The sequence below is a fragment of the Amphiura filiformis genome, chromosome 2, assembly GCF_039555335.1.
Source record: "Amphiura filiformis chromosome 2, Afil_fr2py, whole genome shotgun sequence".
Taxonomy (NCBI): domain Eukaryota; kingdom Metazoa; phylum Echinodermata; class Ophiuroidea; order Amphilepidida; family Amphiuridae; genus Amphiura; species Amphiura filiformis.
Window position 1 is genome coordinate 6,179,791 of NC_092629.1, and position 15,494 is coordinate 6,195,284.

The 15,494-nt window shown below is 35.2% G+C and overlaps 1 protein-coding gene across 1 annotated transcript in view; it reads right to left on the reverse strand.

Moving 5' to 3' along the window:
• Nucleotides 1-10,139: 10,139 nt before the first annotated feature.
• LOC140137948 (uncharacterized) overlaps nt 10,140-15,494 on the reverse strand; it is a 90,816-nt gene continuing 85,461 nt past the window's right edge. The window contains exons 11-15 of the mRNA XM_072159762.1: nt 13,825-14,058; nt 13,336-13,443; nt 12,896-13,120; nt 10,413-10,508; nt 10,140-10,222 (exon numbers count right to left, since the gene is read on the reverse strand). Of these exons, the coding sequence (XP_072015863.1) occupies nt 10,140-10,222; nt 10,413-10,508; nt 12,896-13,120; nt 13,336-13,443; nt 13,825-14,058 (746 nt within the window). The remainder of the gene's footprint in view (nt 10,223-10,412; nt 10,509-12,895; nt 13,121-13,335; nt 13,444-13,824; nt 14,059-15,494) is intronic.

The following is a 15,494-nucleotide window of genomic DNA, read 5'->3' on the forward strand; positions in this document are numbered from 1 at the left end:
AGGGTTTGTTTCTGCCGAAGATCTAATTAACATCAAACCTGTACTTATAACAATTCTTTAATAAGCAGAAAGTTTACAATTATTATTAAAAGGAAACTGAAGTAATGGCAACAATCCCTTAACCATAGGCCTCTGTATGCAGTTTATACTCAGGCCCCAGGTAGGGTGGTATAATTGGCTTATGTTGTAAAAATGACCAAATTGTTTGGCCAATGTGACGTCCCTTGTTCATGGATTTAGCTAAAAGGAGTGAAAATCAAAGATGGCGGGTAGCACCCTTAGAAAGACGAGGGTTTGTAGAAACAAAATGGTTGAAATGTGGAAACTAAAAATATATTTTTCGAAAACGTACAATTTGTTCAACACGTATACATTGTATTACTTTATATTAGCAATATAATCAAGACACCCTTCTATACCTGTTATTGAATCACGATGCTTTAATGTGGCGCAATCAGAGGGGAAATTTAATTTTTTGCTCTTTCTTGTGAAATTATAAAGATGTATAATATTCCAGTAACACACAACGTTTTATAGAAAAGTTATAAATCCCGGGTTATATAATAGGGTATAAAAACGTTTTAACAAGATTCGTGAAACATTTTCAAAAACGTGATGCAAACATTCTAACAGAATGTTATTTAACTGTTGACAAAAATGTTTGCCCAAAATATTTTACAATAACGTTTTAAATACGTATTCATGATCTTTATATAACCCGAAATTAAAATGTTTTTAAAACGTTTTGAATGAACATTTTAAGAACATTTGTGTGTTTGCTGGGATAATAATAATCATAAATATAATGCGTTAATATACTAAACATGCCCCTCTTTGCAACCATCTTGATATAAACCGTTAACATTTATGACTGTTTACTTGTAATCTTTAATCATCCTAGCTCAATTATTCTTTCTGTTTTGGAAAAAGTGTTTCAAATTGTACATTTTGTTCGATAACTGTCCACGCATTCTGAGTAACTATGTGACACCAATAATATGTGTCATTCTGTGTAGTAAAATATTTTCATTTTAAAAGATTAAAGCCATAATGTATGATTTAGGTCAAAAATTAATTTTGTTTAATATTATCTGCCAATAATTAATACATAATAGTAGTAACAACTGTCAATGAGGTTTTCTGATCATTTTCAACCGAAATAATGAGGTAAAATGAAATGAAACCATTTAGCTCTGTGTGGGAATTGGTGAATAAAACCGGGGATCTACGGGTTTATTACAAAAACTCTTAAAATTTTACTGCAATTGCTTCTTTCACATTCTACACCATTGGGCATTAAAATTATGCAAAAGTAAAAATTCGAGAAACAATTAAGGGCGTCGCTGTGGAGCAAATCACACATTGTGGCTTTAAACAGGCTGTGATAGTGTGAACACAATCACAACAGTGGAATTACTGTTCTAAACAATTAATTTACTCGATTTGTAAAAGTAACATTAATTTAACCATAGAGAGGGGATTGACTTTCCTCTCCTATTGTTAATGTTTTTGTATACCAATCTGTAATCACACATTATGGCTTTAACAGGCTGTGATAGTGTGAACACAGTCACAACTTTGAAATTACTGTTCTAAACAATTAATTTACTCGATTTACAATATTATCATTAATTTTACCATAGAGAACGAATTGATTCTCGTCACCTAATTTGTTAACGTTTTTGGTATACCAATCTGTAGTCAAGGAATAGTTTTTGTCTTCCACTCATATGGCATAAGATATTCATGATTGGCTCCGTTCAAACCTTTGGTATTGCATACAAATTCGTAACGGACTTTAGCTAGGTCTAGACTACTAGACAATGCTTATTAAAATGTTTGGATGCGTGAAGTATATCAATATGAAAAACGGAATATTACGCCTCATCGGCTTCATATATGTTGTGATTTCATGTCCGACTTTGATTGACATCTATCATAGACTCAAATTAACTCATTACCTTTCCAGAGCTGAAAACGGAATATATTACAAACGACTTTGTTGTTTTATAATGAGGCAAATCACCAAAGACTGGAATCGAGCATATGCCAAATTATAAGCCAAAATTAATTTTCACCATTTATCCTATAATATAATTGGTATGTGACGGGTTTTCCTTTTCCTACATTCCCCAATCATGACAAAAATGTTCAAATAATTTATTAATTGGATTGGTTACCACCCACTTGTAACCACCCATATGTTCCTCCGACTTTGACAACTACTCTAACCGGTTAGAGTGGTTACAAAAAAAGCTTACAAAAACATTAAAAAAACAGAAGAAATTTAACCGGAATTGATAATTTTACACAAGCAAATTCTTTACAAAACAAACCGAATTAGGTGACATTTTAAAACTTGAAAAATTACGATTTTAAAAATACCCTTATCTCCAACAACACCAAATGTTAGTCAGAATCTGCTAATTTTCAGTCTCACGAAATGGTAAATTAAGAAGTACATAAGAAGGTTTTGGGTTAGAAAATAATAGTTGAAGAAACGAATTAATCTTAAACATTATGTTAAAGAAATAAGATTTTACACTCGTTATTTCCTTGATATTTCCAGGTCTTTTACTGTAATGACAACTTAACAAGCGACTCATAATTATGACCAAATCGCTTGATTTAACTTCCACTTAAAGATTAATGTTTAATTTAACTAATTATGTTGAAGAGATATTATTAAAAAATATAAGGAAATAGACCCATAACTGTAATAGTCGCCTTGTTTAACATAAATGTACTAAAGACGTGATGCACATTGGAGAGTTGATTCCAGACGGTTGCTTTCCAACGTTTTTACTTTTATGTTTAAAATAACTGTTGACAGCTCCCGATGTGGATTGGTCATACTAGTGCTTAATAATAAAGCAATGTTGATAATGGGCTATTCCTGTTCAAATCCATACACCCCATGGAAGATATGACATTAATTGTCTACACAAGGCGCGTGGATTTCAAACGTGGTTACCAGAATGGATGACTCAATTTGAAATTTACAGCCCCTGTGTAGGAATTGAGGACAGTGGCGGCCGAAGCATTAAGTGCGTAAAAGTTTTGGATTTTACCTTATTTTGGTACGTGTTTTTCAGGCTAAAAATGAGACTCATAGGCTAATTATGATTAAGGTCGTGTCCTCCATAGGGGGTGTATGTAATTTAGCTGGAATAGTCCGATTATTGAGACAGTTGTATACAACTCACACATCGGATTGTATTGGTCTAGAAGATATTAGTCGGGAACGCAGAGGGCTGGTTGAGATATTGGCTCTGAAAGAAAATAATGATGAAAATCAATTTCAAGACTTTATGTACACCAACAAGTTAGTAATGGCTAGAGTTTGCAAATAGTACATCATAGTGGCGTGGAAATTAATTCAGGGGTTCGTGCTTTTTCTGCAAAATACGGCCAGTTTTGAGGTTTGTGGTAATCAAATTCCCGTAGCGATATTTCCCCCTGGTCAAAAGGTACATCGCATAGCCATACTGTAGGTCTGCGTACTTGATGCTGAATTCTACGTCATTCAATGATTTATTGCTATTCTGTTACTTACGGAAAAATCCAAGCAAAAAATACTAGCAATAAATAACTCCGGGGATGTCTTAGTGGAAATGTGGGTTCGGGAATTTGTGGCAAGTTAGGGATGCATTTTCATGAGTCCATGGGTCAAAATAGTGTAAAATCCCAACATTTGGCGACGCAAGGACAGAGATCTTACATTTGCAGTCTCTCGGTATATTTTTGTCGTCTTTGCCATTCTCCAGCAAAACGGTGAAGAATTTTTTATTTGCCCACTCCTCCCACCAAGAAAACTGGCTATGCGCCTGCTTAATTATGACGCATTCAAGCCATTACACACTATAGACTGTTAATATTGAATATATTGAATATGCATACGTGTGATAATGAGCCTTGCCTCTAGGTAGCCTGCTATTCTGCCAACGCTGAAATAAATAAGAAACGAGGAAATATAATTTCACCCACCGTTGTACCGTCGGTTAGCATAAAGTTATTGCCAAAACCATTTGCTGCCAGATCAGGTTGAATACCAACAGGTGCAGGGGGGAAGCTTGGCCTAGGTCGTAGAAGCATACAGATGACACATAAGACGATACCGAGAGTGACCAACCCGACAATGACGCCAACAACAATTCCTGCGATCGCGCCACCAGATAGCCCTGTCGTTGGACAAAAGAAAGATCATTCTTATAAATGAGGGTTTATGAAATCGCTTTAAGCAAATTTACCATTGCACGGATCTCTAGATTGAAATATGATTCAGTGTTGTACCCGTCTATTTTAGCATTCGCTCAGAGGATGATTTAAGCACTTCCCAGCAAGTCTTGCGGTTAGCACAGCTGTGTGCGTGAACATGACACCACTGCCCGCCCACTGCATACACACGTGCATGGTTAAATTTGAATTTGGACAGATATATTTACAATAAAAACACCTTCAAAAAGTTGGTCGATTTCACATTTTATGTTATCTACAGAAGGTGTGAATTATCCTTCATGCATACATCACTTTAGATCTGAAATCGACCAAGTAATAATGACACACGGGCAATTCTAAAACAACATCTTTTGCACAGAGTTCAATGGGATTTGAAAAGTAAAGTGGCAGTTGAAACTCTAGTGATAACACTTTTACAGTGCATGACGGGGCTTCCTTAAATCATCCTCTGGCGTTCGCTTGTGGGTCACGAGCTCAAAGAGTTCATGAGCTCAAAGGTCACTTCCAATCAATCAATAAAGAATCGATCGATAAATTAGATCAGAAAATCAATAAACGATCGATAAACCTGAATTGTAGATAAATCAATAATCGATATAAATCAATCAATCAATAATCGATCGATAAATCAATAAATCAATATTTGATTTATAATTCAATAAATCAGTAATCGAGATCACCAACGTGTAATCTATACTAACTACGACGCAGTCAGGTTTGGTGGGGTGTGGATAAATCGATTCTTAATCGGATCTTCCGGGACGTTTCATACTACTCGTATTAATATAAAAATATATTTAAACATGTATTCGTCAAGCCTTCTCGTCTGAATGTAATTCAGTAATTGTAAACAGTATTGTATAATTCAGTTAATACAAGGAACTCGTTGGTTTCACTTGAAAGGTTTTGAATTTCACTTGAAAGGACCTAGAACCATTTCAATGGTCCTGGTATGATATTGTTAATTATATTTACTGTGAAAAATATCACAGGGGCAGTATTAAACCTAAACTCATTTTTAAAATGAACCTGTGCTCTTTTGCATCAAGAAACACAACGTTAGGCCTTGGCTAATTGCTGACTTTGCCATGGGCAAAATACACTATGTTCACTGAAGCGGTTGGCTCAAGAATCTCTGTTTGCGAAATTAAACTTGTACATTACACAGTTTTGCTACTTGAAGCAGAAATACCCAGCAAACAAAAAACGTTTTACAGAAAATATTTAAATGTCGGGTTATATAAAGGGTATAAAAACGTTTAATAGCATTCAAAAATATTTTTGAAAACTGAATGCAAAACATTTTAACATAATGTTATTTTAGTGTTGACGAGCCCAAATATTTAAGTGTGAACAAAATATATTGCAAAAAATGTTTGCCCGAAATATTTTATAATACGTTTTAAAAACGTTTTCATGACCTTTATATATCCCGCCATTTTCAAATTTCAAATTTCGAAGTAGTTTATTCACATGCTTTTCCATCTTACCAAAGTATTTGATCTTACATAGCAACAACAACAATAATAGAAAATGAATAATAAATAATACAGTATAATAAATTAAAACACGATACACTTTGTAAGATTGCATACTAAGCAAGTACTAAATTAGTTGGAAAATAAACTATAATTAATACAGAATTAATTTTAAATCAATATATCAGTATAATATAAATGAAGAATAAACAAGTGAAAACTAAATACATTTAGACCGGTACACTCAATATGAGTTCAAAACAAGTGCAAAATAAATACAAATAGTACGTGATAGCATAGCATAGAAAATAATACAACCTATTATAGGCCTATGGTATGAGGAGGCACACGGGATGACAAAAGGGCCTGTTACCAATTGACAGTTGCCATGGAAAGGGGAAAAACATTTTAAAACGTTTGAATGTTTTATTCAAAACTTTTTAAGAACACTTTCGTGTTTGCTGGGTAGTCAGCTTATTTCTGTGTGGCATATTTCCGCCAACTGACCAACACAAACAGTTCCTATTCAGAACCAGATGTAAGTAAGTAAGTAAGTAAGTATAGTAAAAAATTATAGTGAAACCATCACTAGATACAGTGCTCAACTATAAGATATAGGATCGAAATATATTAATATTATACAAATGAAATTACCACATCGCAATACAAATTTGTTTCGTATGGATGGTTTGACCCATCCACACTCGTCAGTTGCAATGTGTAAAATAACAAAGAATATGTCTTGAGTTTTGATGCGAGCGCAAGAGGAATTAACGCAACTGCGTATCTTAAAGTTGCGCAATACAATACGCGTCTTAAGTGCGTATCCATGTCTGGGCCTACTTATTGCTAAACATGCTAATTAAGAGCGACTTATTTATAGTTACACAGTAAATGTTTTTTTCTATGCCTGCAGCCACTTGCTAGTTCGTTTCTGTGGTTCAAGGTTGACATTTGTGGTTTAGTTATAATAAAGTATTTCTCAGTAATGCATAGATTGCATTTTTTGCTGCAAGTAAGTAAATAAGTAAGTGAGTAAGTAACTGTGTTAGTGAAAAAAAAGAAATTAGGAATAATTATTAGTCAAGAATGTAAGCAATCACAAACATCAGGTGCTTCAACGACCTGATTAATAATGTACTGTAAATTAATTTTAGTGAAACAAGGAAACTTGGAGAGTATTGTCTAAAATTGGACACAGTTCAATTCATGAGCATAACTAAATTGATTTTTATCTTTTCATTACCGGTGTTTTGATGAGATTTAATTATAGGTATGGTTCTATTGTTTGATACGGGACACGCACAGGTACCTGCCTATTGTAGTCACAATATCTAACCTGACAAGCGGATTTGTGAACATTCTCAATGTCATTAAAATGCAATCAATCATTTTTTACGATCACGTTTGAATCAAATACCTTCATAGTTAGCAAACTTTGAGTTTGCCCGTTTATTGTATTTTATTACATTACATGAACTGCACGTAGGTTTATTGTTCACATTACAACAATAGGTTTGTACTTCGTGCGTAACCGCAATAGGGCATTATTCCAATATATTTTCCCTACAAAAATCAAAACAAACGTGACTGCTTCACGGTTATCACATGGTTATTATTGCCAGTACATGTCTTGCTTTAACCAACAGTAATAACCAGCACATATTTTGTAAATAATTTCAACATTTTGTATCTTAACATATTAATACATTAATTTCACCTGAGAAGTTCGTTTTAGCTTGACCGTTTGTTACCAAAAGTTTTCACTAGGTTACTATTGTATTGTTTTAGTATATTTATTATTTATTTACAGCCAAATTAGTAAATATGCCCTCATTTAACTTTTTAAGAGACTTATATGCGCTTTGATAGGTTTTGAAACAAAGCTATGCCTCCTTGGTAAGTTAAATGTCTTTTTGTATGTTTATTTTAACAAAAACTATTTCGGAGTATTTGTCGTTGGCTAGTCTGTCCACCTGTTTCATAAAATTTATTTTATATTATTAGGGGCTGCGCCAGGACTCCAGTTTCTAAGCCTATATAGAGAGAACTTAGCCCCTGTTACGACAAGCGTGCTTGGGAGTGTGAGATATGGGTACTTTGAAAGTTGTAAGAACATACACCTGCCATTAAGCTTTGACAAAAGAACCTATTTTTAGTAATATCAAGACCAAATTCTACAAAATGACTGTTGCTATACAATATTAATATACAGCAAATCCAATTTCATCCGAAAAAAAAAGTTCTATACTTCAATGATAATAGAAAACTATTACTTTTATGGAGATTTGAGTACGTAAGTCTATTTGTTTTTTTCCTGAAGAATATATATATGTGACTGTACAGCACGAATGAGCCGTAAATGTCCTCAATTGTATTCTGAGTTACAGTAAAATGGGCATGAAGGTCGTATTCATAGGTACCTCAATTTGGTGCTACGTGTACCTCATTTAATGAGATACACGTAGCACCAAATTGAAATAGCTATGAAAATGACCTTCATGCCCATTTTACACTGTAACTCCGAATACAATTGAGGACATTTACGGCTCATTCGTGCTGTACGGTCACATATGCAGTATGACGCGCGATGTACACTAGGTAAGAACTCAATGTTCGTTTCTCTTTGCATTGTCATGTTTAACTACAAACATAGATGAATAATGTTCCACCTGATCAAATAGCTATATAAGGACAATTTGGTGACAAAGGGTAGTTTTCATTTTATAAATCGAACTCTAAAACCTCCGACCGTAATATATGTAGATTGCAGCATACACCATGTATACAGTATCGAGTTGCGCAGAGTTGATCCATTTCTTCCCGTCTTATTGAAAGGTTTGCTATAAGGTTATAAGCTCACGCCATTACCAAACACCTATGGTTAAGGAATCTAATACTATAATAATTATTCAGTAAAGTTATCTTTATGACCTTGGTGTGAATGAGCCCTAATAATTGTTTGTTACCAGAGGCGTAGCGAGCCCTCTCAGCCAGGGTGGGCAAGACTCCAAACATACCCCCAAGTTGATTTAGATATAGATAGAGCGAAGCGAGCGGAGCGTTTACTGGCGTGGGGACATGGGGGTGAAGGGGGCAAAGCCCCCGGAAGCTCATGGTTTTGGAGCATTTATATACCTTGAGGGAAGCCTCGCATACATTTGTAACGTTTTTATGTGAATATTTTACCATGTAAAAATGTAAAGATTTGATTTTAGAATTATCTTCCATAAGTTCCCTTCCTTCTCTTACCTTCTTCATATATTGCAATTTCTTCCCCTCTCTCTCATTCCTTCCCCTAACTCACATAGATTACTTCCCCCCCCTCAAATCACTGGCGTGGGGTCCATGGGGGTGAAGGGGCCGAAGCCCCCGGAAGCTCATGGTTTTGGGGCATTTATATACCTTGAGGGAAGCCTCGCATACATTTGTAACATTTTTATGTGAACATTTTACCATGTATAAATGTAAAGATTTGATTTTAGAATTATCTTCCATAAGTTCCCTTTCTTCTCTTACCTTCTTCATATATTGCAATTTCTTCCCCTTTCTCTCATTCCTTCCCCTTTCATTAAATTATTTTCCCCTAAACTACTTCCCCTTCTCTTCCTTAAATTCCCATTTTATCTCTTTCCGTCTTATTCATATTCTTCAATTTATTCCCCTTTCTCTCATTCCTTCCCCTAACTCACATAGATTACTTTCCCCTCAAATCACTTCCCGTACCCTTCCGTAAATTTGCTTTCCTTCTTCATATTCTTTCCCTTTCTTACACTCGTTCCCTTTCTTACACTCCTTCCCTTGGGGGGGGGGGGAGGAGTTGCCCTGCTAAAAAGTCTTGCCCCCCTGTGGGATGGTGACCGCCCGACATTTAAGACTTTTTGTGTTTCTGACCAAATTTACATTATATTTTGTCATTCTTAACCTAACTTTTTGTACCATATTTCGCCAGTTTAGCGTTAATATGGCAAAATTTTTCGCACGCTTCGCGCGCATTTGTAACATTAACTGATTTTCTCGCCAAAAGGTGCCCTCTTAAAATTTGTCTCGCCCCCCCCCCCCTCTGAAAAAAGTGCTGGCTACGCCACTATTAATACAGACTATACCAAATATATCCCAAATGACACCTTTTTTCGTGTCACATACAAGCAAAGAGTACCGTACCCATTGGCACCACCGCCGCTAAGAGGGGTTATAAATTATACACATCCTGACGAATTAAAGAGCCAGGAGCCATGTGTTCATTACCCCAGGCCCGTAATGGGTATCGACAGGTACTCCTTGATATTCCGACCATTTTACATCTTTTGGAGATGTACGACAACATTTACATCGATATCTGATTATTATAACATTGAGTTGTCCTGTCTTCAAAAATTCTCTTCTGATTTGCGCGAAAAATACGAAAGTGAACAGTTGTACTTACTGGCATTCGTTTACCATGTTTATGTTGTCGCCAGGTACACATGTCCCTCCGTTCAAACAGTAGTCAGTAGGACATCTTACTATTAATATAAGCAAACATGCAGTTAATATGGCTGTATCTAGGCGTTACACATTCAATTCACATTTAAGCTCAATTATTAATTATCTGGTACTATCTTCAAACGAGGGAACTACTCAAGGTATGGTATCCCGGGTACTAGATTTTGGGTGGTTTTTGGTGTTTATAGTTTGGTTAAAGCCCACACTTACATGTTCCACACGTTGGTCCAGTGTACTCGGCAGGACACATACACCTGTTCTGTCCGTTGCAAACTCCATCATTCTGGCAGGACGGAGTACAATCAGCTGAAAAAAGAACCACGATTTTAGCAAGTTTAGGTTCAAACATAACACAATATTAAACTATGAAGGTATTTGTAATATTGCTCTTACAAATAAAGGTGCTTTACAAACCAGGTGGATTAAAAACATAACAAGCAAGAACGAAACATCAAATTACCAAACAAATGAGTCTTGAGAGATTATTTGAAGGTTGTGGGAGCATGACGTTGGGGCATTAGCGCCAATCCGGCTTGAAATGTGGGGGACAACCGGCCAAAACTGTTTTAAAATGGCTGAAAAGAACAAAAAAATGGGTTATTTTGCCAAAAGGTGGAGGGGACACGTCCTTCCTGCCCCCCCCCCCCCCCCCCGGATTGACGTCTATGCGCTGTGGCGAGTTTTTGCCCACTGTGATGGTCTAACAGTGAAGAATATATTGTCACCGGTTGCATATTTAGTGCGAGGAATACTGAAAAGTCTGGTATCTTGAGTTGACCAAAGATCACTTTTGTATTATGCAGGGTACTTTTTTTCCTCCGAATGAATTTCTAGAATTCTGAATAAGCAATATTCAGGGGTAGGGCATGAAAAGAGGCTACTGTCTGTTCAATTGGCTTAGATTCTTGTATTTTTAAGATATTTGAAAAAATAAAAGATTGTGGTCAAAGTCATCAAAGAAAAGTGTTAGCAAAGCCTTAGACCCAACGTGATTTATACTTTTCAATGTTATTTGAAACCCCATTTCGTTTCAATTTTGGTCTTTTCCCGCGATATTTTTACAAAAAGCCGTAGAACATCGGGTACCATGAACCTTTTTGATTCAATCCATTTAGTGCAATGGGGACGAATGTCATAAAAATTAGATGCGCTGATGAGATAGTATTTCGACCATCCGCATCAAGAAGTATTGTCCAGCTAAATAGATATTTTTGTTAATGTTAGTAGGCCTAGTTTGTGTTGAAACCCCACTGTTGAAACATTACGTTATTATTATTACATTCCTTGCGTATTTATTTATTTATTTATTTATTTATTTATTTATTTATTTATTTATTTATTTATTATTATTTTATTTATTTTTATTTTTTTATTTATTTATTGTGTGAATGCGTCTGTGAAGGTGTAGGCACAATCTATTATTAAACTACACATTTATTTTCAATTTGTTATTTCGTTTTGTTTGTTGAATATGTGAAGGATATTTGGAAACAAAAGAACGTTTGTACAAGAAAATGTTATTTAAAACAATGAGGTTACAGAAAACAATAAGTCACTATCTGGAAATGTCAAGCGAATGCTGATATATTCTTGGAAAGGAATGATTGTAACTCAATTTACATTGTAAACCAGTTGAAATAAGAACGAAATCCATAATTTTAATGACATATATAATAATAACAAAATAATGCTCAGCATAATGTTATGCATAAAACATAATCGCGCATATAATTTCGTGCAACAAAAACCGGTGGACCATCATCACCTATAGATCCTATCCAGTAACCGGAACGGTATTACAATTTAAATGGCAGGACAGATTGGTGGACGAATTGTTTTGCTAAATTGGATAGGGTCTATGCCCTAAGTTGAGAATGGACCGTCCCACTCGATTTGTGAAAATGTCGCGAACCCTTTTGGTGGGGCCAAGTAACTGCCTAAAATGAGGTAAAATTGAAAAGAAATGGGGGTTTAAATTGAACTTTGGAATTTGAATTGATAAAATCACATTGGGTCTAAGGCTGTGCTAACACTTTTCTTTGATGACTTTGACCAATTTTTTTATTTTTTCAAATATCTTAAAAATACAAGAATCTAAGCTAATTGAACAGACAGTAGTTTTAAGGTTGTTGTTTAGACAGAACAAAATAGTTGGAAAACTGTTTGATGATGGCGTACAATCGGATCCAATAGTATGATGATTGTGAAAATAAACATAGAAAAGAGATCATGGTTGCTTGATGTGATCATTATTAATGTTTCTTACAAAACATTACATACGTCGTAATTTTCAATTCTAGACCTTTACAATGCCAACAGCTATCACACTAAGATACACACATATATTTGAGCTATTTTTAACTTTAAATAGATTTTCTTTTCTTTATCAACATTTTCATCTTTTTCTGCCTTTTGTGGTAATTTTAATTCTATAAACTGTCATATTTGTGTGCAAATTGAGGCGCCATTTACATATAATTAAAATTTACTTTAGCCCAATAATATGAGTCATTCCTTGCATTTCATGATAAAAAGTAGTTCCCTTGCTATGTGTTACTCATTTTTTATGTTTTAATGCCATTATAAAAGTGTCTACCCTTTGTAAAGATTCAAAAAAGATTTAAGATAAAGAGCGCCATCAGTGTTCAACTTTGCTTTAAAATGGATACATCAAACAACCGTGAGATACTTACAGTCGTCATCTTTGATATAGACAGTAGCACTGTTGTGAATGCAAAGCAAGCCGCCTGATGGCTGAGACAGTGATACTTGGAAACATTCTGCTGGTTCTAGCAGCTCGTCATCCACTATTGCTACGTCTTGGGTCTTACATATTTCATTAGGAACAAAGCTGATACGTTGATTCGTGACCTCATAATCATTAGGGGCTATGGCATCTTCATTGGATGTCGTTAGAACTGGGGAAAAATGTCAAATGATTTGTTTGTTTTCAAAAATAATTGTAATACGCAAGGCTCGTCTGGAAGGATCCATATTTTAAATGTCCAGACGATGTTGTCATTTTATTGTTACATGTTTGAGTTTCACTTGAGTGCACTCAATCCCGATGGCAAAGTAAAGGAGAATGTGTTAGAAAAGAGATATCATACACGTGTGGCAAACGTATACATACCAACAGTTCCTTCCTGACTGACGTCACCTTTCCTGCAAATCCGTATGTTCACAGCAGAACTTGACTCCAAGACTGGGTAAAATGAACTAGTAAGACAGAACTTGCTCTCTATAAATAAAAACCAATAGCAATATTTCCGTATTGTGTAATACCTTAAAATAAGTATGTATAGCGTCACTGAAGGATCCCTTCAATGTGAAATGAAAAACACCCAACGAGCTCGTAACCCATACGTTACCACAAAGTTTTCTCTTGGTAAAAAGTTATTTTCTTGTTGCACCATCCTAGGCGGCCATATAGTATTAAACACTTTTTAAACTTAAATATTCCAGGGCCAGGTAGATTATTCACAATTCATATACAAGAAGTATCATGTTTGCCTGTATTTTTAACCTTTTGTTATTTACTGTTACTTGGGACACTCATGGAAATAATTTTTAAAAAAACTTTGCAGACTTTTCAGTCGTAGTTTGTCACGCAGATACTCACGGGAAGAAGAAGAATCGTAAAGAGTCACTGTTGCCTTGTTAACGTCTCCAAGCTCGCCGGTACTTGGACTGCTGATTGAAATCTCAAACACTTCAGGATCTTCCCGCGATACATCAGGTAGTATTGTCACACTACAAGTGGTAGTATCCGATCCGGCAGGAAACGTCGCTGTCACGGCTTCTAGAGGTTCGAAGTCCAAATTTGCTGTAGCACTAACATCACGGGTAGAACACGCTGTAAGAAACGACGGAAACTTAATATTACTCTTATACAGAATCATATTTAGGGGATTGATGATTATCCTTACCAGTAACCCAAAGTCCCGTCTCATGAAGTACTGAAAGGTGCGATTCATTTCCAAAAATATACAAAAGTGTATGTTTGTAATAGTTGTAATAGATTTGGACATGTATTTAATAATATAGTTCAATTAAATAATGATATATTTTCCTCTGTTTTTGCTTCTTTCCATTTTAAGCAGGATTGATTAAATATCAGTGGCGTGTGGTGTGCAAATGGATGCTGTAGCCACCCGAATTTTATTATTCAGTCGGTAAAAAAGCATCTAATCGGAAGTTACGGCGAGCAGAAAATTTGTGAGCAGTCTGGAAAATCGAAACCCGCCCCTACCCACTTCACTGTTGAATACGCCATTGGGCAATTCCAGTAGAAACCCATACATCCCCTATGGAAGTTATAACCTTAATTTTCCACACCGGGGTGTAGATTTAAAAATTTCAAAGAGAGTCACCCATTCAGGTAACCCCGTTCTATTTCACACATCCAGTGTGGAAGATTAGCGTCATGTCTTCCATAGGAGTGTTTAGATTTCTCTGGCAGATCACCTCGTAGTGGTTAAAATAAGGATATTTTCAGGTTATACACCTGCCGTCAATGCAGCCTTATTTTGTTAAAAAAGATATAATACAGCTATGTCATTACACAAACTAAACTCGACATAATTATGACACTTCTTTTGGAAATTAAAGAGACGGGGTTACCATTTGCAGGTCTTGTTATAAAAGTAGATAAATAGTCAAATGTGGGATGAAACAAGTTCAAGTAAGATCAGATTTCTGGCGCTTATTTAGTGAAGGCCCGTGCTGCAGCCTGCAGAATTGCCTAAGTCACTAAATGCCGAAATTAAGTATTTAGTATTTTATTCAGTCTTTTATTCTGAAAACCTAAGTGCCGAAGAAATATTTCGAAAATATCTTGAAACACTCACTTTTATTAATAGTTTTACCGTTTTGTCATGACCACACCATAATTATGTTTGCATGGGTTTTTGTAGAGATAGACCGACAGTTATTGACGATATCAAGCAGTGTTGATGTTCCCAGGGGTCATCAAGTATAATGCAAACCTATCAAAACCAAGTTCTTAATTTTATAACCTTTTTAGGTGGTCTAATTTGGTATCATTAAGGGATCTAAAATGAGCGTTTATTGCGTTTCGACAGTATTTTTTGTAGGACATGAGAGCACCTCAGACCTATCGAATTACATTCTGAATACGAAGCATGTCTTTCTGATATCAAATAATTTTCATTTTTTGAAAATCTCAATATAATACAAATTTTATGACAAATTATAAAAATTTGATATTTTTCACATTTTTGATATATAACAGTCCTCGAAGTAAATTATATAAATCCAATGATATATTCT